Source organism: Xiphias gladius, chromosome 8, assembly GCF_016859285.1.
Source record: "Xiphias gladius isolate SHS-SW01 ecotype Sanya breed wild chromosome 8, ASM1685928v1, whole genome shotgun sequence".
Lineage (NCBI taxonomy): Eukaryota > Metazoa > Chordata > Actinopteri > Istiophoriformes > Xiphiidae > Xiphias > Xiphias gladius.
Window position 1 is genome coordinate 16,875,252 of NC_053407.1, and position 20,577 is coordinate 16,895,828.

The following is a 20,577-nucleotide window of genomic DNA, read 5'->3' on the forward strand; positions in this document are numbered from 1 at the left end:
TGCCTCGGGATCGGAAGAGGAAAAAAGGTTATCTGAAAGAGTGAAGCCTTGTCACGGAAATAAATGCTTTCTTAATCTAAAATAGAAAAAAAAAAAAAACCACATCCGTCTCTCTTACATTATGTAAGCCAGAGCAATGCCATCATATTAAACTTTGGGAAAAGAGTGTGTTCATATCCTGTGTGTCTCCTTCCAGATAAATACAGTAATACTGATAATAAATGCAGAGAAGAGGTCAAGTCAACAAATGGACGTGAGGGAAATTAAAAGTGGGAATGACTGTTTAAAAAGCGTCAGTTGCATTTAGTTCACAGCTCCCGTATTTTCTAGCTAATTTCTTGGAAGCTCAGATTTTACTCAGAAATTTCCGAGAGAAAGGCCTATGCAATTTCATACTAATGATAAGGGAAATGGGTGTGTTAGTTGCAACAGTTATTAAGTTCAATCACTCATTATATTTTAGTTTTTAAGAAAAAAACTAGGAAATCCTCCTACTTTTTGTCATCTACTAGTTATATTAACTTACACTATCATATATTATTTTGTGGTATAGTAGATATTTCCGTTAAAAAATATTTTTTTGTTAAATGTTGAGGTGTATTGTTGCTTACCCTACTTTTTTTCATTAAACTTTCTTACTCTAAAGAAGAAGTGGTAAAATGTTTCTTGTGTGTATACAGTATGTCTGCCTGTAATCATGTTCTTCTTCTACCTTGGAGGTCAATAGCATTAGGCACCTTTAACCTGACATGCAGTAACTTAATCTTTGAGTCCAATTAACCTTGTGTCATCACACTCCAACTATTCCAGGAAGCAGTAAAATCCCTCATTAACCTGAAAGCCATCAGTATTAGTTTGCTTTAACTGGAGTTCACTTGTTTTTGTTTCATGTCCTATAGATTTAAATCCACACTCCCGATTACTGTACTTATCGTCATTGATAGTAGCATGAAGATAAACATTTCAATTCTCTGTTTCTATGAATCAGTGCTGCCAGGTCTTTTCCGCGCAAAGCTAGCAATTTTCAGATATTACAGTAATGCAAGCTTTCGACCGCATGCTGTTACAATAATAATGATGGTCTTTCCGTTCCATAAGATTACATAAACAGACCAGGCATGTTTTCAAGCAGGGCACTGATGTGATGTTGGAAGCTCAGAGGACTCGGTCAGGCTGCCAACTCTGAACACCGGGTCAGCAAAGTAGAGAGAGAGAGAGAGAGAGACATCCAGAGAGACAGAGGGAGACAAGGGTGGATAGACGGTGGGTAGGAGTTAATGTAACAGAGCAAAGCCATGTCATTCTGCCCCGCTACACTGATCTGTTTGTAATCCTGCTTCAGATGTTTGCTTGGAGCCGGGACGGAGCTACACACAGTCTCCATTGTTGGGCAGTTGGGTGGTAGGATGAAGGCATGGAGGAGTGCGGGCGCAGGACCAGAGCGTTTACGTCTATTCACTGGAGAGTCGCAGCTGCTCTATTGAAGACGAGGAGCCCAGAGAGGATTTGGGACTGTTTGACAGCAGCTGGTAACAGCTTCTTCAGCGGGTGGCTTGGCCTAATTATCAGGATAGAGATGCCAGCAGGCCGCTTCCCTGCTTTCTCCAGGAACATGTGAGAAGAAGGCGCACAATATACAGCTGATTGTACAACACCATGTCTGCCACCAATTATAACGGAGCACTAATTGTGCTGCATCCTGAGGAAGAGGAGAACCGACCGGGCCAAATGTGGAAGGTGTTTTGAGGAGGAAAAAAGATGAATGAGAAGTAAAGACCCATAGGTCTGGGTGAAATGGCTGAAATCAGAATAACGCTATTAAGATGAATATTTCTTCCGGTATTCATTTAAATCCCAAAATGGCAAATTAAGAAAAAGTTAATCAAGCCCAAGTTCAATGCGATGAACTGTGTTATACTTCCTTTAGAATCTCTTTTAGAGTTTAAACAGCTTTAGCTTCAGCTTTAAGTAACTAAAAAAGTAGAACTCAATGATTCATTTCGCATCCACAACCACCGTTTGTTTGTTGCGTTAAGACAAAAACACTGCAGTGTTGAGTGTTGGCCTAATCAATGTTCACAACAAGCAGCTACAACCTGAAATTCAGATAAACCCCAGACGATACAATATGAGGTGTTGATTAAGTATGAATATGACACACTATTAGGCTACTGCAGTAACAGTAGCCTCATTACTTCGCACACCTTCAATCACGAGCTACGCTCTCTGAAGGTTCAGATTCACAACACGTAAGCTTAAATTGTTTTTGTGATATGCATAAAAATTCAACTGGGAGATTATGACGACTGAGACTGATGTGACTGGATTAGCTTCCCCGCTGTTCTGCAAAAATACATTTCCATTTGCAAATGTGCTGCTCCAGCATAATTAGTCTTCCCTTTTTGAATGTTGTGAATGTTGAATGTGTTTTACACTTCTCTTTGCGAATAAAACAGTGCAAAGATTGTGAAAAATATTCAATATAGAGATTTCTTTGCCTTGGAGCCTAGGGAATCCAGGTATTTTGCCGAGTTGGCAAGCGGGCCCTCGGTGAAAACCAGCTATTGAAATGTAACTCTATCCACTGGTATGCTTTACATCCGACTAAACTCTTCACATATTTATAACAACAAGACCAAGTGACGACAGCCATGCCAGGGGCTCTGTGAGGCTGTACTCAGTCACAGTGATGCTTTGAGCTACATGCTAACATCAGCATGCTAACATGTTCACATTGACAATGCTAACATGATGATGTTTAGCATAAGTATTACCATGTTTGCCATGTCTACCATGTCTACTGCTTTAGTTAAGTGTTTTAGTATGTTAAAGTTTGCTAATTAGCGCTAAATAAAACATACAGCTAAGGCGGAAGGGAATTACGCGGGATTTATATTCCTGACTACAAACACATTTGATTTTTGACGTGGTCAGACAGCACGTCTAGCAGTTCTGAGAGACCATAAACCTGCCCGTAGTTATGCAGGTATTTGGTCATTAACCAAAGACCTGGACAAAGTGAAATGTTGACCTCATGGTGGCCCAAGAGAAAAAGTCAGGAGACCACCAGAGACAGTTTTCAAATTCATCTTTGGGGGACCATGAATCCATCACACAGTTGTTGAGATATTTAAGTCTGAACCAAAGTGGTGGACCGACCGACTGAAAAAAATCATCATTCCTAGAGCGTCTGTTGCTCAGCAGGGAGAGCGGGTTGTAAGAAGGAAGGTCGGTGGTTTCGATCCCAGGCTCCTCCATTTTGCATGCAGAAGTGTCCTCGGGCAAGATACTGAACCTCTGCTTCTGATGGCCGTGCCATCACTATGTGTCAGCGTGCATGTGTGAATGGGTGAATGTGGCATGTAGTGTAAAGCGCTCTGAGATGCTGATAAAACTAGAAAAGCGCTATATATAAGTGCTGTCCATTTACCATTTAGAGCGACATCATTTTTTTGGAATCTCTTTCTGTAACACAGTGATGTGATTTAATCATGTCATCACAATATGAATCCTCTAAAAGTGACTAAAAAAATTGTATTAAGTTATCGACATAAACCCAAAACTGAGGATTCATATTATACAACAACAAAAAAATCCCCCTGGATAACAGTTTGATTTACAATTTGAGGTTTCTATATCACTGAAAATCAAAGTGTTTTGTGGCAGGAAAAACATTTAACGCTTATCAAATGAAGCATTACATGGTTGAATTAGAGTTGAGACTCACTTCTGTTTGCCCACTGAGTAAATAAAAGTTGACTGAATCAAACAGTTGACTATAATTCCTGCCCACCTATTGATCAGAGTCCATTTAATTAGGCACTGTTATCCCTCTCTCTCCACCATCAATGATATGGGGATTAAGTGCTGAACATGCTTCTGAGTAATCCTAGGAGCCCACAGAGCAACCACTTAAACACCACTCAATCAATGAGGCCTGGGATTTGTGGTAGAGCCACGGGTGCAGTGTGAATCTGTATTTCCTGGGCAAAGCCCTTGTCCAAGGTCGGGAATGCTCATTTTTCAGAATGAAACATGAGTACTTAAGTGTATAGCGAGTCCATGATGGGCGATGGGTGTGATGATGAGTCGCCATCCCTGCGAAGTTCCGGCCGAGCAAAATGACAGCGGCATCTTCCACAGCAGGGGCAGAGATAGGACTAGGCATCTCAATCCAATAGTAAACAAAAAAAAAAAAAAAAACAGCCTAACAACCAGTCTTTTCTGTGGCAACGGCTTGCTGATGCTGCTGTGTTTATGATCTGGTCTCCTCCCACCTCTTATCCCAACACTCCTCCCCCAATAGATGACAAAAAAAAAAATCCCCTTTTTAATCAGCAGTGACAGAGCCTGACCCAGATTGCCTCAAGAAGGCTGCATGGTGGCGTGTTGAGGTTTGCTGAGGCCGAAGGGCTCGTGATGGAGAGGAAAAGGTGCCACAAGCATGTTTAGGTCAAAATAAAAGCCGTGATTCAGCAGGGTGCTACACAGCGGACCTTTCAGGCCACTGAGCCTCGTATCCACTGCTGCAGATGGCACTCTGAGAGAGTGAGAGAGAGAGAGAGAGAGAGAAAAAAAAAAAAAAACATGCTTGTGGCAATAGCCAGAAGGTTCAACATACGGCTCTGCAGGCTCTGGTGAGAAGGCCCAGGGTCTCATATCTGATATCCATTGCCGATCCATTTCATGAAGAGGTCTGACCTATTTGCTGGCTTCCAAACTCACATTTTCTCTGTCCCCTGATGGTCCAACTGAGGGATGACCGGAAAAGTTGGACCTTTAAAAATCTTTCAAAGGTCAACCTCTCCAGACAGTGCAGTGCAGGGGCCTGTTTCACAAAGATATTTCTGACTGGTTTGCAGTGTCACACAAGTCTTGATTTTGCCCTTAGATTAGTCCAATGCAAGTTAAACAGTTTCACAAAAATAAAGAAAGACTTATTTTAAGCCTAAAGAGTTACCCAGCCTACCCCCACACCAACTCAAGGTTAAGAGCCACGTTTCCATGGTAACAATTGGTGACACCTGCTAACCGGTGGCACCGAATGACGAAAAAGGACAAAAAGAGTCCTACTTAAGATAGTCAGGAACTAGAAACCCATGTGCAGCTGATGAATATGGACGTCTGTCTGAATCCTTGCTATTAGTTTGATCTAAGCCATAGTAAAAGCTTATCTTTGTGGGCTGACATGAAGCAGTATGATTCAAGCTGCTCTCTGCTGCTTGTGGACAACAGGCCGCCCTGTTTCCTGCAGCTACACTCTGCTAAGTTAATCAGTGCACGTCAAGCAGTGGCCACATTTATGGGAAATATGGCTGGTTGAAAAATACCAGAATCTTCCTTTGAGTTATTTTAGTAGTGGCTGCAGGTTTCATCAGTGTCTCACAGCCACAAACACGGAAGGAATATAATTCCTTTTCAACACCTGTAACACTGTCTACAGCTGAGGAATATGAACAAATTGAGTGTCACTACAATCCAAAGAAAGTTAAGATGTGAAGAAATAAAGTATCTCACAGATATAAAAAGTGACATGATAAAAGATGTGGGGCCGCAACTACCAATTATTTTCACTATTGATATGTTACCATTTTTTGTGTAATTGGACTAAATGGACGGATTCATTTATATAGTGCTCATACACACGTGCACATACACACTCACCAATGGCTACCATGCAAGGGGCTTGCCTTGCTCAAGGACACTTCGTCATGAAGACAGCTGGAGATCGAACCCCACACGCTGCGATTACTGGATGCCCCGCTCCAACTCCTGACCCACAGTTTCTCAGCTTATCTAACTGTCCCTCTTTTTCACGTTGTTTGAGACATTTTTATTTTTTCTTCATGAAATGCAGTAACTATGAGCAACTAAAATGTCACATATAAATTCCATGTCATTACCAACGCCGCCACCAACCCTGAACACTCTCTACACAGCAGCACTTTTCAAATCTTTATTTAAAATACTAGCCAAGATCTATGTGATGACTATATATATTTATATATGTATGATGTTAAAAAACAGAGTGAAAACATGTTTTATCTGTTGCTTCACAGAACAGTTAAGATGAAATCTGGTTCATTTATGTTCCTCTGCTTTCCTCTATGTTGTCAAAAACAAAACAAAATGGGGGATTTAACTTTGGACATTTACATCTGATATGACCAGCCAAACACCCAACAGACAGGACTGGACAGACTATAGCAAAACATGCACTTACATAATTACAGAGTTGCTGCCATACTATCCCACAAAACCAGCAGATTGACTGGGGGAGGTGATTCACTTCAGACACGCGGCCAGATGACGAGCCCTCCTGAGGCTACTAAACGGCCTGACACTCAGCAGAAATTTGTGAATGTAAAAATCAACTCTGTGCCACGTCCACACCCATCTGAGGTTCATTTAACATTTTCAGATAGTTTCGCAGACCTACACCATCTCACTCATATCAGAGCTACATGTAAACAAACAACTCCTCAATGAGCTCTCGTCATCTGCAGACAACGGCTATGGAAAAATCTAAAATTATTAACAGTGGACAAATTTGCTCTGAATGTTTTCCCTCATCACTGCGCAGGACTGAGAGATGACCCTACTAGATTCAAGGAAGGATGGCAGACTCAAATCAAATAACTCCCTCTGCTTAAATCTAATGAAACTTTCACTCGGGGCAGTCCCTAATCAATCACGACGTCTTCCTATTTACCAAAGCAGGAACGCTGTGAAGTGTGCAGTCTCCCTCTACACAGCATGTTGGCTCAGTTCCTTTCTGACTCCTTTACATGATCTGATACTCAGAGTATTTGAAGATAATTACTGATTAGCATTGAGACAGCAGCAGCATGTTGTTGACCAGTTGGATACAAGATAATCTCATGTTCACTGCCCCCAACCAACCCACACTAGGACCAGACTAAGAGTAACAGGGGGCGGCCGCTGTAGTCGGGGCCTGCAGCCCCATGTAAAATTCTCTGGGTCATTCAGCTCGTAGCTGACTGCAGCCTCCTGTCACACATAGCAGAAAGGCAAGCCCACACAGTTCTTAACAGCGATGCAGAGGAGCAGCAGCTGGCTGATGAACGGTTTTACTGCAACACCGTTTATCATCTTGAGATAAAACAAACTGGTGTTGCTAGGCAAACTCAGCATGCAGCTTATGGCAGGGACGGAAAAACCCATTTAGAATCTAATCCTTCAAGATGACATTAACATGCGCTGAGTTTAAGTAGCTTATATAAACGCCCTACTGCAGCAACTCTTTGGAGTCAGAGCATTTTAGCAGGAATGTTGACAAGTCTCTCGAGGATCCTTCTGAGACCTTTGTCACTGTGACTACTGCTATCGGTTTTCCTAACAAACCTGAAGCTAAATTTATCCCCACATAGCTGAAATGAGCACAATGTGATCAAATATATCATTAGGAAATAGCTGGAATATGTAAGTTTGAGGAAGCTTTGGTAAAAGACAGCTGTAAGGCCTGAAAATAAAATATAAACCAGTGGTTGGCAGTAAAATATAGAGTTATGGAAGCCACATATTTTTATACATCTACTCTCCAGATACAGGCAGTTATCTTGTCTCGGGCCACAACGGGAAAAAAAGGGCCTTTGTGTTTCCCCACAGCTCGTCTATCATTCCTAGTTTGGTAGTTAGGCACAGAAAGAGAGAGAGAGTGTATGTCTTCTACAGTGCCTCTGACAGGCTTGTGTTCGGCAAAAAAACTCAGACGCACTTCATTCTCTCGGCTGCTGCGCTGCTGTATCGAGCGACTGCTGTCTGTCATTGGCGCATGGAGTTGTAAAGTCCAGCTGAAATCACAATCACAATCCCTTCCTGCATGTTTTCATTTGTAGAAATGAAGTGGACCTTAGCCAGAAAGCTAAAGTGGGCTGTTCAAAGTAAGCGGCTCTTTTTTCTTTGCGTAAATTTCTGTTGTCTGGCAACTAGTTAGTCAATGACAGAACACTGACGTTAGTGCTTTATGCAAATACAATTTAAATCAGCTATTTTGACTGATATGCAAAGACATTTGCTGGTTGTGTAGATAGATTACCAATGACAATGCAAATGCAAAGTAGGGGGTGCTGTCATGAGACCAATAAACATAAAATATATATATTTTTTAAACTGCATTAGTTGCATGTTTCAAGGTACAGCAATGTTGGCCGGACAGTCAAATTTGACTTAGTCCAACACTTTGGTTTATGACCGAATACCAGCAAGGCTATTACTAATAAATGCTAGTATGCTAACCCGCTAAACTGAGATGGTGAGCATGGCAAACAGTATACCTGCTAAACATGGGCACGTTAGCAATGTCACTGTTAACATGCTGTTGCTAGCATTTAGCTCAAAGCACCATAGTGCAACAGTACAGTCTCACAGAGCTAGCATGGCTGTAGGTCAGTGGTGGAAAAAGGATTCAGATGCTTTACTTAAGCAGGAGTAGCAATACTATAGTGTAAAAATACTCTGCTAAAAGTAAAAGTACCACATTCAAAATTTTACTCCAGTAAAAGTACAGAAGGATTAACAGAAAAATGCACGTACCGTATAAAAAGTAAAAGTGCCAATTATGCAGAATGCACCTTGTCAGTGTTATGTTTTTTTACATTATTGATTTTTTCCTGCTGATGCATTTATTATGAGCAGTATTTTAATGCTGTACCTTATAATAATCTACTTTTACTATCTGGTAGTTTAATCAATAAAAACGCATCACAAACTCCTGCAAAGTCCATAGTCCAACTACACAGGTGTTATCTTTTATGCTGCCTAGTGAAGCCTCTTTTTAGGATTGATATACTCCTCACCTTTTTTTTTTTTTTTTTTTTTAAAAACCTATCAGGGCGGGGCAGCATACCCAGTTATAATTCTTATTGGCACATAGAGTTTGGTGACATGACGTAATTCCCAGCAACCTACACCAGACAATAGGTTCTAATAAGCCAGAGTGATTGAAAACACAAACACAAACCTGGGTGGATGTGTAGAGCCATGAATTTAACTAAATCAATAAAATAAATGTAGTGGAGTAGTGGATATTTAAACTAAAAAAATTGTATTTAAAAACAGTACTTGAGTAAATGTACTGAATTGCTTTCCACCACTGCTGTATACTCTCAGTCCTAAAAAGTTAGCACTGGACATCTAACTTACAAAGCAGATAGGGTATATATGCTTCAGCAGTCGAAAAACCTGCTATTTAGACTTTAAACTTTATAACGACCTGAGCAAGACTGTGTCACTTATGCCAGGAAAAGAAGCTGCTTTGGAAAGTTGCACCTTAAACCTCCTCCTCCTCCATCAGCACTTTTAAATCTGATCGTACATTTCTTATATTTATAATGCAACAAGTGACGTCCACATGTCCAACTCTGTGGGATTTTACATGAAAAGGCTAGACATTGATGAATTAATTAATGTCAGACTTTCAAATTCCCCGTACTGCGGGCACTGCATAGCGTAGATTACAGTTTAATGAAGAGATCCCAGACTGTTTAAAAGCGTCTGAAACCTGCAGAGGCTGCGGGGTGGAGACTGTGTTGTACAATACACAATGTAAGCTCTAAACCCTTCTCTGTGTGTCCTGTACAGTATATTTATACAGTCAGGGGTCCTGTGGGAAGAGCCAGAATTAGCTGTGGATAGTGAAAGGTCATAGAGCAGTGGGAGTGGAGATCCTGTTGACGCAATCTGTCCAATTATATTTGTTTCTTTTGGCCAGAGACGAGTGCCTCCTTCTAGACTCGGGAAACAACCCAAAACAAAACAATCCGATAAAATACATGTGTTTATGTTTGACCCTGCTTTTGAAGCTGCTTTTTGAGGGCGGTGGTGACGGCATTCAAACCGGTTTCTTAGGAACACTGAAGAACATTGCACCAATTAGCAGCACGAGCTCCTACAAAAAAAAAAAAAAAACTTAACAATGACAGAGAACATTGCTTAAGCAGAGAGAGACGAAGACAAAGAGCTCTCTAAAAGAGTCAGTGCAAAATTTGCCTGAGTGTGTTTCACACTTGTTTACGCAGCAGTAAGCCATGGACTGCTGTTGTATACACAGTGAGAGAAGGCAGTCGGAGCCTCTGGAGGAGTTGTTTTTCACAGGCCTGTGTGGTATTCATGTACGTCCTGGCCCACTCAGAACTACCTCATAGCTGGCTGGTTGAAATTCCTGCCTCACTCTGTAATTATGGCTCTTCTCCAGGCCTCTCGACTCTGCTCTCCCTGCACCGCCATACTCTTAACAGGGCAGGGAGCTGCACACTTGTCACCTGGCCATTTAGCTCAGGCTCTAATTTTAACAATAACAGATCACCGGGCGAGAATGTGCTTTGACAACAGCGGTGCGCAACAGTTGCAGCGTGTTTAAAAAAAAAAAAAAAAGAAGAAGCTTCAGTTACACTTGGGGTCATGTATCATAAATCGGGGTTAATTGTGATGTTTTAACCTTGGAGTTTAAATCATGGGACATCAAATAAGTCAAATGAATTAAAGAATTACAGTGAAGCAAATACTCTGCTTTAAACACACTTCCTGATCAGTTTATTAAAAAGCTTTAACAATGAATGTTGTGAAAGAGTCCACACGCCAAACAGCACGTAGAAAAGACACAGTATGAGCAGAGGAAGTTTTACTGTACACGTTCATGTAGCACATCTGCTTGCAGCTTCTAGATATGCAAGCGTAAAAGTTTCTGGTCTCAGATTTCAAAGGTGTTTCTGTCTAACAGCTTCTTTAACCACTCCTTAATTCTCCCTCATTTATAAATCCCAGAGTATAACTACGTTTATCTGATCTTAGATTCGATAATTGTGATGTTGACATGCTAAATACCATTGGACTTATTCACAGGTGTGTTTTACAGAGGGTTAAAAGACTGAAGCTGAAGCCTTGAAAATAAGCAAATGGTTTGACAAAATGTTTCGAAACTCAACTTTCTGCCGCTGCTTCAACAATATGGACTTGTTGACGTAAACTGATGAATAATCCAAATACATTATCAGTATGTGAAAAGAAATCTCACAGAATTTCAGACAATCTACTCCATTCATGCAGCTGGGGGCACATGACATGCCTGCAGCAGAAGGATTAGGACGATCAGCTGAGCGCGACTCAATACCACATTGTTCCTCGCTGCTCACCGCTTGCTTTTCCTCCAACTCTCCTTGCAGCTTATCAGAGGAGGACAGAACCAAATCTCTGCCCCCCTACGCCTGCCAAACTTCAATCACTGACTGTCCAGTTCCCACCGTAAACTGCTTACAAGTCACTATGACTGTGCCAAAAATGTAAAAGTCTTTTTTGGGCTACTTTTTTTTTTTTTTTTTTTCAAACAAAGCTCTAGGTGATTTTTGTAAAAACAGCTAATGTTCAGGACACATAAATACAGCGAATGGCAATGAAGAAAATCAGCTTTGGGCTTGAGATTACAAGATTGCACACTGCTGCCTTTGTTCGCAGGTCACATCTGTATTTGAGTGACAAAAGGCAGCCACACAGCCTGCTGCTGTGTGAATGTATCAGAAAGGGTGTGTGCCAGCCTGAACTCATCCTCCATTCAGGCTCATTGTCTCTGCTCCACGCTGATAACAAAAACACACACTACGCAAACACATGCCATCAACTCCATCAAAGGCAGATGTGGCAGTCTGGACAACAAATTGAAGGCAGGCCTTAGTAAAACAAAGAAACATACTATTATATGGATTTATGGCTGTGGATCAAAGGTACCTGTGGAAAGGTTTACCAGGCAGGAAACCTGTGAAAAAGCTACTGTTTTTAACTTTTAACAAATAGTTTTGGGAAATATGCTGATAACAGTATTATGTCTGTATGGTAAATATGTAGCTGGGGCTGGCAGCCAGTTAGCTTAGCCTAGCATAAAGACTGCTCCATGCCTCTTTGAAACAGTTGTTTATTACACTTTGATTTTTACACATTAAACATACAAGGTATAACATGATAACTAGTGAGCTTTGGAGATGCTGGTAGGTGGATATTTTTTTACCTTCGGAGAGAGTCAGGCTAGCTGTTTCCCCGTGTTTCCAGTCTTTGTGCTAAACTAAGCTAAGCTAACGGACTGCGGGCCCCAGCAGGATACTTACCATACAGAAATGAAAGGGGCCTGAATCTTCTCATCAAGCTCTGGGCAAGACAGCAAATAAGCATGCTTCCCAAAATTGGCACTGGGTGGTTGTTCCTTTAAAATATCTGACATAGATTAAAAGGGAAAGGCTACAGAAGTGAAAATCCTCCATGGCTTAAAGAGAAAAGTATTAAAGCTACCTTCTGTATAACAAAACAGCAAAATATACATATCACAGCAAATACATATCCCTAAACAGCCAGTGTGCGTTCAGAATTCTGCACAGAAAGCACTTTGAAGGCATCTTTAAACCTCACAGAGCCACATCAGCACCACATTGCCTTTGAGAGAAGGACTGAGCGAAGCAGAGACATTTAACCTGCATCTGGCCTCATCATCCACTGAAACCTCTGTAACGGAGATTAAAAGGCTCTAAGATGTGCTCACCTGGCACTCACGTGAACAGGCCTGTGCTTGAACAAAGGGAGATGGTGTGCAGCGGAAGAGCACAAATACAGTATACGTACATACTGCGTTGACTCAAACCATGCAAACGTTGCACCTGATGATGAACAAACAAATTCATGGCTGACTTTCTGCTGTACCAGTTCAGTTGCCTTGGGAAATCAGTGTGCTGCAGCAAACAGATTTTTACTTTCCAGCGTGATAATCATCTGTTTCCTTGAGCCCTGCTTATCTTTAACAGTAATTTCATTCGGCCAATGGCTCTCAAACCTTCCCTCACTGTGGCCTTTGGCAATCCTTCTTTCATTTTTGTCTTTTTTTCCACCAATAGATTAGGCGCAACCTGGATTTTGGACATTTTGTTCATACAGTTTCATGAATATGGCTCACCTATATAGAGTGAGGAGTCTTTCTTCTTCACATGATCATCAATATAGGACACCCCCAGAGGCTGCACCGGCGTGGCTCCGATCCCCAGCAGGACCTGGGCTCCGATCAGCAGCAGGTACATCATGTTGGTGTTGGCTTTGTTGGAGCACAGAGCATCCTCTGCCGGCTGGGCGTCCCTGCCGCTGGTGTTGGAGCAATCATCCCGACCCATATCAGTCCTCCACATATCCCCTATCTCATACTGATTTGTCAGAAACTCCGGGAGAGCTGAGAGAAGGGCGCCGAGCGCCATGACGATGCCCCCACAGCCTATCAGACGGGGGCGATGTGCTTTGGCCCCAAAGTAGCTGACAAACAGGATCAGTGCCAGGTTGCCTATCTCAAAGCTGCTGGCTATCACTCCAACATCAGCGCTCTGCAGGTTGAACCGCCGCTCCAGGGTGGTCAGCACACTGACCTGAAAACAACAGCAGAGCACAAAATCAAACCTGGCTCATGGGAATGATGCTGAACGAAGCAAAAAATGTGGCACAAAAAAACAAAAAGCCACGGATGTGGGAAATTGTCACCAACTGAAAGAGAAAACTCATATGATTCATCACAATACACATAAGCATTTCAACTCTATGACCCCCATTTACACCTCGCATTAATGTGTGATCTGTTACTGCAGGTGAGAGTGCACGCACAGAACACATCGTGATCTAATCGTGATCAGATCGGCCAGTGTGCACCTCGATGTGACGTGTAAATGCAAATTGCACGATGTGATTCTGTCACACAGCATATCAACTCCGCCTCTTCCTGCTAGCCTGAGCAAGCCCAGCAAACACTGGCAGTAGCAGCAGCTAGCAAGTCTTCCCTCACAAAAAGGGATTTTAAAATGAATAATGCCCGTCTACTAGTGTGCCAGCTCCACCCAACTAATTTGCATATTAAGATCCGAAGAATGGAGATAAGAAGAACGCTGAATACCAGGGGGGAAATGCAAAGGCCTGTGGATCAGATGTCATTATCCAGATAACGTATCCAGATACAGATCACATATTAATGTGTAAACGGGGTCTACAGTATATTTGATTCTTTTGGACATGGTCTTGGAGAAATCATCAGTCACGCGGTTTTAAACTGTGCCTTTCCATTGGAATATCCTGACTGACAAGCTGCTCAGATGTTCCACACCGTGTCTCCTCCCTGCCAACAGGCCTCTGTTTCTGATTAGCCACGCACAGCAACATGTACTTCCGCAGCTTTAGTTAGAACAGCTCATCACAAGCTTTCTCTCTCTTTCACCAGCTGTCATCCACACAAGAGTTGGAGCCTACCAGTGACTTCCAGCTGAAGCAAACACAGCAGAGTGGTTGTTCACAAAACCATTTGTCAGATGTCATTCGTCAGATGTGATTCAAAGGTCAGTGATTAAACACTGTCAGGTAGTAAAGCCTTTATCAAATGAAGCATAATCAAACTATTTTGTAAAGCAGAGCAGGGATGTGTTTGCTTGTGATATGTGGGAGCAGTCTCTCTGTGCCTATGAAACCACAGTGACACATTTAAAGAATTATCAAGCTATTTTCAGATCTTTCCCAAACTGTCCTTGAAAGGGCATCACAATTTTTCCATTTTCCCAACCGGCTCCATTTAAGAATTTTGTATGAGCTCTTAAAAAAAAAAAAAAAAAAAGGACCCTGCCAACACAAACATCCCGTTCTGAAAAGAATGACTTCATTGTTAAGATAAAACAACTCTCAGTTTGTTGTTGGAACATTTTTCCATCAAATGCTCAATTTTGCCAATTTAATGTACACAGTGGATTTGAACTGGAGGAGAAGTTGTTTAAACAACATAATGACTTCAGGGCCAAATGTGGAAGTGGCTGATCATTTTTTATGCAGCTACACTTGAATTCCACCTTCAACTTGACATTCAGCATCATACCGGGCTACATATAAAATGTCATACAGAAATACAGTTTCTTTCTGTTGAGCAACTGTACACTCAGTCTTTTAAAACTATTTGTAAAATATCACATATTGAGAACCACAATATTTTTGAAAAAAGATACTTGTCTTTTTTTTTTTCCCCCAACTTTCTGCGGCATTCAGCACGTATCATCCACTTTCGACCTCAGTGACACTTTACACACTAAATCTGCTTTACAGTCCACACACCAGATGTGTTGCTGAATTACAAATGAACAGTAATGTTACATTTTAGAGCTACAGGATTTTGAAAATTCACTTTGTTCTATAATACTACAATCTGTCCTGAAGGAGAGAAGAAAGCCTGTACCCTTCAGTCCCACCTGATCCCTGGTATTAAACTATGATCTGTTTCTAAAAATGCCTGTCCCGTTTCAGACAAGGGTTAAGGCACACCAGGCAATTAGATGAGGAGATATCATTGTCAACAAAGACAAACATTGTGTAGCCTGTTTGCTTTATCTTTCAAGTTTTGTTTTTACTTAGTTTTTTAAGTTGTCCTCTGTGACTCTTAGGAGGCAAAAGTGACAGCAGGTCGTCCCTTGCAGCTGCTCTGAACACGACTGCACTGACTCCTTCACTACGGATCAAGGCACAGGGAGGATGATTGTTGGGAGTGGTTCGTGCCGGTGCCCTTCAGTGATGTTGAGTGGATGGAAAACTTCAGAATGAATCATGGCGTTTCTGCCCCCTCGGGCGGCTCTTTCTCCCAAACGCGAAACGCACTGGACATGGTGCATTTACGCCTGGCTGGCTCCGCCCCGGCTTGGATCTGATCAAAACGTTGCCTCATCCTGTTCTTAGAAGCGATGCCAAGCCCAAACAAGCTTTTAACGTTGTAGCTTTAGCTCTACACAGACATCAACACTGCAATAAAGTATAGCAGAGGGAATGAAGCCATGATTTAATCAGATCCCATCCCAACCGAGAGCTCCTTCAGTGGAAACACTCTGGATGAGCTAAGGTCTCGTTGCCAGGTTCAACATGTTTGTGCACCTCCACTGCGACTTAAACAGGCAGCCTTCCAGGAGAATTAAAAACCAGAATAAACGATACAGGAAAAACCGAGTGGATTGCAGATTGGTCGGCAGCCACAGCCACATTTTGTCCGGATAACAACTTAAACTGTGGAAATGTTTAATCGGTTGCACGGCAACAAAACAAACCTCGTCATGCCGCGTGACATCCCATCACCTAACAGAAGAGTGAGTCTTGTCTGAGCAAAAGGAATCCCAACTTCCAGCGACTTATTTCAGGATGTAGTGACAGGGTCTGTATTATCAGCACGCAGAAAAAGCTGCTCAATGCCGACATTAACTTCAGCACATTAAGGTTTGGCACTGATATGAAAGTGCTGAAACGGTGCTATTTGTGAAGGCATGGCAGCTGTTTATAAGTGAAGCCTCAGCTTTTTAGAATCATTTCCACTCTGTTTTATGAGGTGTGACTTACTCAGGGTTGACTGAAGGTTAGCTAAATGTACTTTTACTCTTCTGAATTAGCTATTTTTAAGAGCCGTCCTTTTTGAATCCAAAAGAAGCTACATCGATGGTATTAGCTTTGGGCATACGGCATATTTTCTACGTTTGAAATTTATTTTATCCGTACCTTTTATCCCAATTCTTTGAGCACAAATGAAGTTATTAGGAAGTTGGATTTCTACATTTTTACCACTTTCTCAAGAGCAACTGACGTCAGGTACTACACCTATGACCAAGACCAAGGCTGATGCCAGTAATAAATTACCTGGGGGATGCCTGTTTTGAATTACGTCTCCTTATATTAACCTGAAATAAAACTGAATCATTTAAGGTCTCAGCATAAATTTAATTAATGGATAAATAAATATGAATAAGTATTACTTAATGACTACCAAGTATTATCTGGACAAATACATGCACTTTATTTGAACATAGCAGTCAATGCTGATATTCAATATAGTTTTAAAAAAGATAATAATGCTCCTGTTGAGCAGTTTGGGCTTCTCCCCCCAACACTCATCTGATTCAGTGCGACCGCAGTTTGACAGGTCTGCTCAGCTGAGACGAACACAGTTCAGGCTCAGGTGTTAGTCGCACTCTGCAGCTCGAGCCCTGAAGTGTCAGATTTGGTTCTTATCAGGGACGTGTTACTCTCAACAGCAGAGCTTAGACCCTCACGTGCTGCATACGCAGAAGTCACAAATAGAGCTTCCCATGGCTTTATGTATAATACTAACTCCCACAATTAAAATAATCTAAAATTAACGTCAACATATGTGACGGCATGCTTGAATGTGCAGCCAAATCTGGTACATTTCAGAGTCCCCTAACGTCAAAAAGGTGGTACACAAAATTCTCACAAAATACAATTGTTCCTGTAGTTTTTCATTGGTTAAAACAAGACAACTCAACTGACTCCACTGTAAACTGCATAGAATCTAGATGACCTACTCAGGTTATCAATACTCACATCAGGATTGCAATATTTTTTTTGCACATTGTTTTTTGACATTTTACAGATAAAACAATTACTCGATAAACTGGAAAAGTAATCATCAGATGAATCAATAGTGAAAATAATCATTAGTTGCAGCCCTAATGTCAAGTAGCCAAGTCATCAACTGCTGAGGAGGAGCCGTTCATGAAATTATTAACTTCTGATATGAATTTTTAATGGAAACCACAATCCCTCCAATCAAAAACAGTAAAGGTATCAAAGTGATTTTCCAGGAAGTGAGAAAAACCCAAGTAAATCGCAAACAATGACGGTATCATACTCAGATCCTATCTCCCGTGGCATTTGCCTGTACAGGTTGACGGGCTGCAGTCTGGCTGCTAAGCCAGGACACGCACTGTTTTGCTAAGTGTCTTGCACTGTAAGCAGCTCACAGAAAGCAGAGGGGCCATGATAGTTGAGTTGTGTCTCTTCGCTGCCAGCAAACACTCTTAAGTCCCATCATCCAATCAGATATAACACAGAAGCTCATGTAGGTTGATTCCAGTTCACCAGATTGTCACCGAACCGGGTACCTAACGTCCTGCCCCTGTAAATGAAGCTCCGTGTAAGGGAGCTCTGTTTCTGCCGATGAACACAAGCAGGCCAGAGAGCCTCATGTGTTTGTCTAAGTAAATGATTCCAAACTGCACCTGAAGCCCCGCGTCTATTGTTCAAACTGAACAGGTGTGCAACACCACTGTGCCATAACAAAAAGCAGAAATGCGACACCTGTTTTATCAGAAATAAATGACAAAGGGGAAGAGGATCCTCTCTAGGATGTTCAGCCTAACGGACTGTGAGTGACACTGCTGTGCTCTCTGGCTGCTCTGAGCCGCAGGATGCTCGATGCTCGATGCTCAGCAGGTTCACTAACAGAGAAGATAAGATGTTCCACTCCAAATATGGCAAAAGCATTTAGTGTTTAGTCTATTAATTGCAACTGAGCTGAGGAAACAGCGTGATTCTCGGAGTACAAACATTGCAAATGTCAAAACTAAATGTTCACAGTGGTTGCCGGAGGCTGTGTAGCTCCCCTGGGACACTTTGAGGAATATTTTGGAGCACTTCGGGGAGCTTTGTCCCACAAAACCTACATTACAGCCTCGGCGGGCTTTCAGCTTTTTGCTCCTCTTGATTTTTTTCATCTCAATAGGATGACAGAGATAGTCATCATTTTAGGTTTTAATAAGTACAAAGAACATATTGGAAACGTTAAGCGTCACCGTGGTTGCTTTTGCTATGACTGGAATAATAGTAATACTGAAAGAGTGAGTAAAACTCAGAAGTAGGAAACAGGAGGTATGGGAGGAGGATGTCCTTGACCTTGAATCACATTTTGGGTAAAAATCAGCCAATTTCTGCCGTCCCAAATACGATAAGACTATTATAATTAGTGCCAACCAAAGATTAAAAGGTCACCCCGTGGTTTCTACATAGTTGATTAATAACTGGCTCCGTTTGAGTTGTGACACATGGGAGGAAAATTGGACATAATGACAGACAAGCAGTGGGACATTTCCCCACAATAATAACTTAACACGGGACAGCTGAGCAGCACGGAATCTGCCCCGCAGGCTGCACTTCACCGCGCAGGAGACAGGTTTCTATCTCGGGTCAATGCTCAGCCGCACGTTCTTTTTAGTCCGCGGCGCGAGGGGAAGCAGAAGCCCCAAAGGCGAGGGCCAGACCCGGGTAAGACGAGTCTAGCTATGACCCTTAAGGCAGCAGGGGTCTCGGTGCAGGCAGTGCCCTGCCGTACGGGTTGTGTTGCACTCACCAGGTACGCCCCGACGGTGCCCTGGGCCAACATGAGGGCGCACTCCGATATCAAGAATATCTTGATATTTGAGAAGCACGAGGAGTTTCTGCGGAGGCCGTCTGCTTCCAGCATGTCCCCGCCGCTCCGGTCCGAGTCCCGGTGCTTCTTCACCTGCATCCTCCCGGGCTTTACCCACACACAGCACTACGAGAAGCCGAAAACACACACACACACACGCACACGCACGCACGCACACTCGCGCGCTCACACACACGAGGGGTGACCGCAGGAAGACACTGGTAGGTACAGTGTTTCGCTTTCCCAAGAAGACTACATTCGCGGTCCTCCTCGTCGCTGCGTCTCCCGTTTCAGCCCTCTCTCATTTGACAGGCTACGAGACACACATCCGAAACTCCGCGGGGCTCTGCCGGTCGTCTGCGCCTAAACATTGCCTCCTCGTCGACGCGCAGGAGCATGTGAACTCCCTGAAGGTGTTTGCAAAGGCACCAGAGAACCACGGGCGCGCAAATCTCTCTCCGATCTCATGTTTCCGTCGCGGGGTTCTGGGGGTTTTAGCTGCAGGTGAAGGTCCAGGTGACAAGTTTCTTCCTCGTCTCTTCTAACTCCCGCTGCCGCTCCGGACTGTCACGGTCCTTCGCGGACAATGACGGCTCCCTGTGTCTGCACTCCCTCCTCTCTCTCTCTCTCTCTCTCTCTCGCTCTCTATCTCTCTCTCTCTGTCCTCCAGTGTGTGCACATGCACGGCCCTAGAGGCGCTGTGCAGCAGCATCAAGAGTCTGCTCAACTTGCCATTGACTTAAAACATCACTACACTAGTCCTGTGGGGCCCCATGTGTTTGTGTGTGTGTGTGTGTGTGTGTGTGTGTGTTCGTGTGTGTGTGTGTGTGTGTGTGTGTGTGTGTGTGTGTGTAGCGCTGCACAGCGAGTCTAAAGCGACTTACTGCCATTTTCTGATTTATAATTTTCCCCACATGAAATCCGCAGGAATTGTGTCTGTGGTGCTGTTTGGGAATTTTGCTCAGTCAGGGCTGCAACTAAGGATTACTTTAGAGCTGAGACTACCTGAGGCCAGTCAGTAAATTGATTAGTCGATCAAGTGAAAAATGAGATGAGGAAAAACTTTCTAATATTTGCTTGTAAGAACAAAAAACAACCCAAATACGGTATCTCGATTTGAGTACACACTAGATATATCGTCTAGCCAATTCTTTCTAATGATATTCTGTATTTTTTTTTAAAGCATCCTTGAATTACCCCCGAGTATCTTCATTAACAGGCTGAAGAGGACAATGAATGAAAAATGAAATAACCAATAAATAGTTCATGTTCAGGCACTGATAACATCTAGGGCTTCAACTATATATTGTTTTTATTATCTGCTGATT

General features: G+C 42.6%; 1 protein-coding gene across 1 annotated transcript in view; it reads right to left on the reverse strand.

The window, feature by feature from the left end:
* The window catches only part of slco3a1 (solute carrier organic anion transporter family, member 3A1), a 36,867-nt gene extending 17,027 nt beyond the window's left edge, over positions 1-19,840 (reverse strand). Inside the window, exons 1-2 of the mRNA XM_040133180.1 lie at positions 19,190-19,840; positions 12,953-13,409 (exon numbers count right to left, since the gene is read on the reverse strand). Of these exons, the coding sequence (XP_039989114.1) occupies positions 12,953-13,409; positions 19,190-19,348 (616 nt within the window). The 5' untranslated portion in view covers positions 19,349-19,840. The remainder of the gene's footprint in view (positions 1-12,952; positions 13,410-19,189) is intronic.
* Between the last annotated feature and the right edge of the window lie 737 nt (positions 19,841-20,577).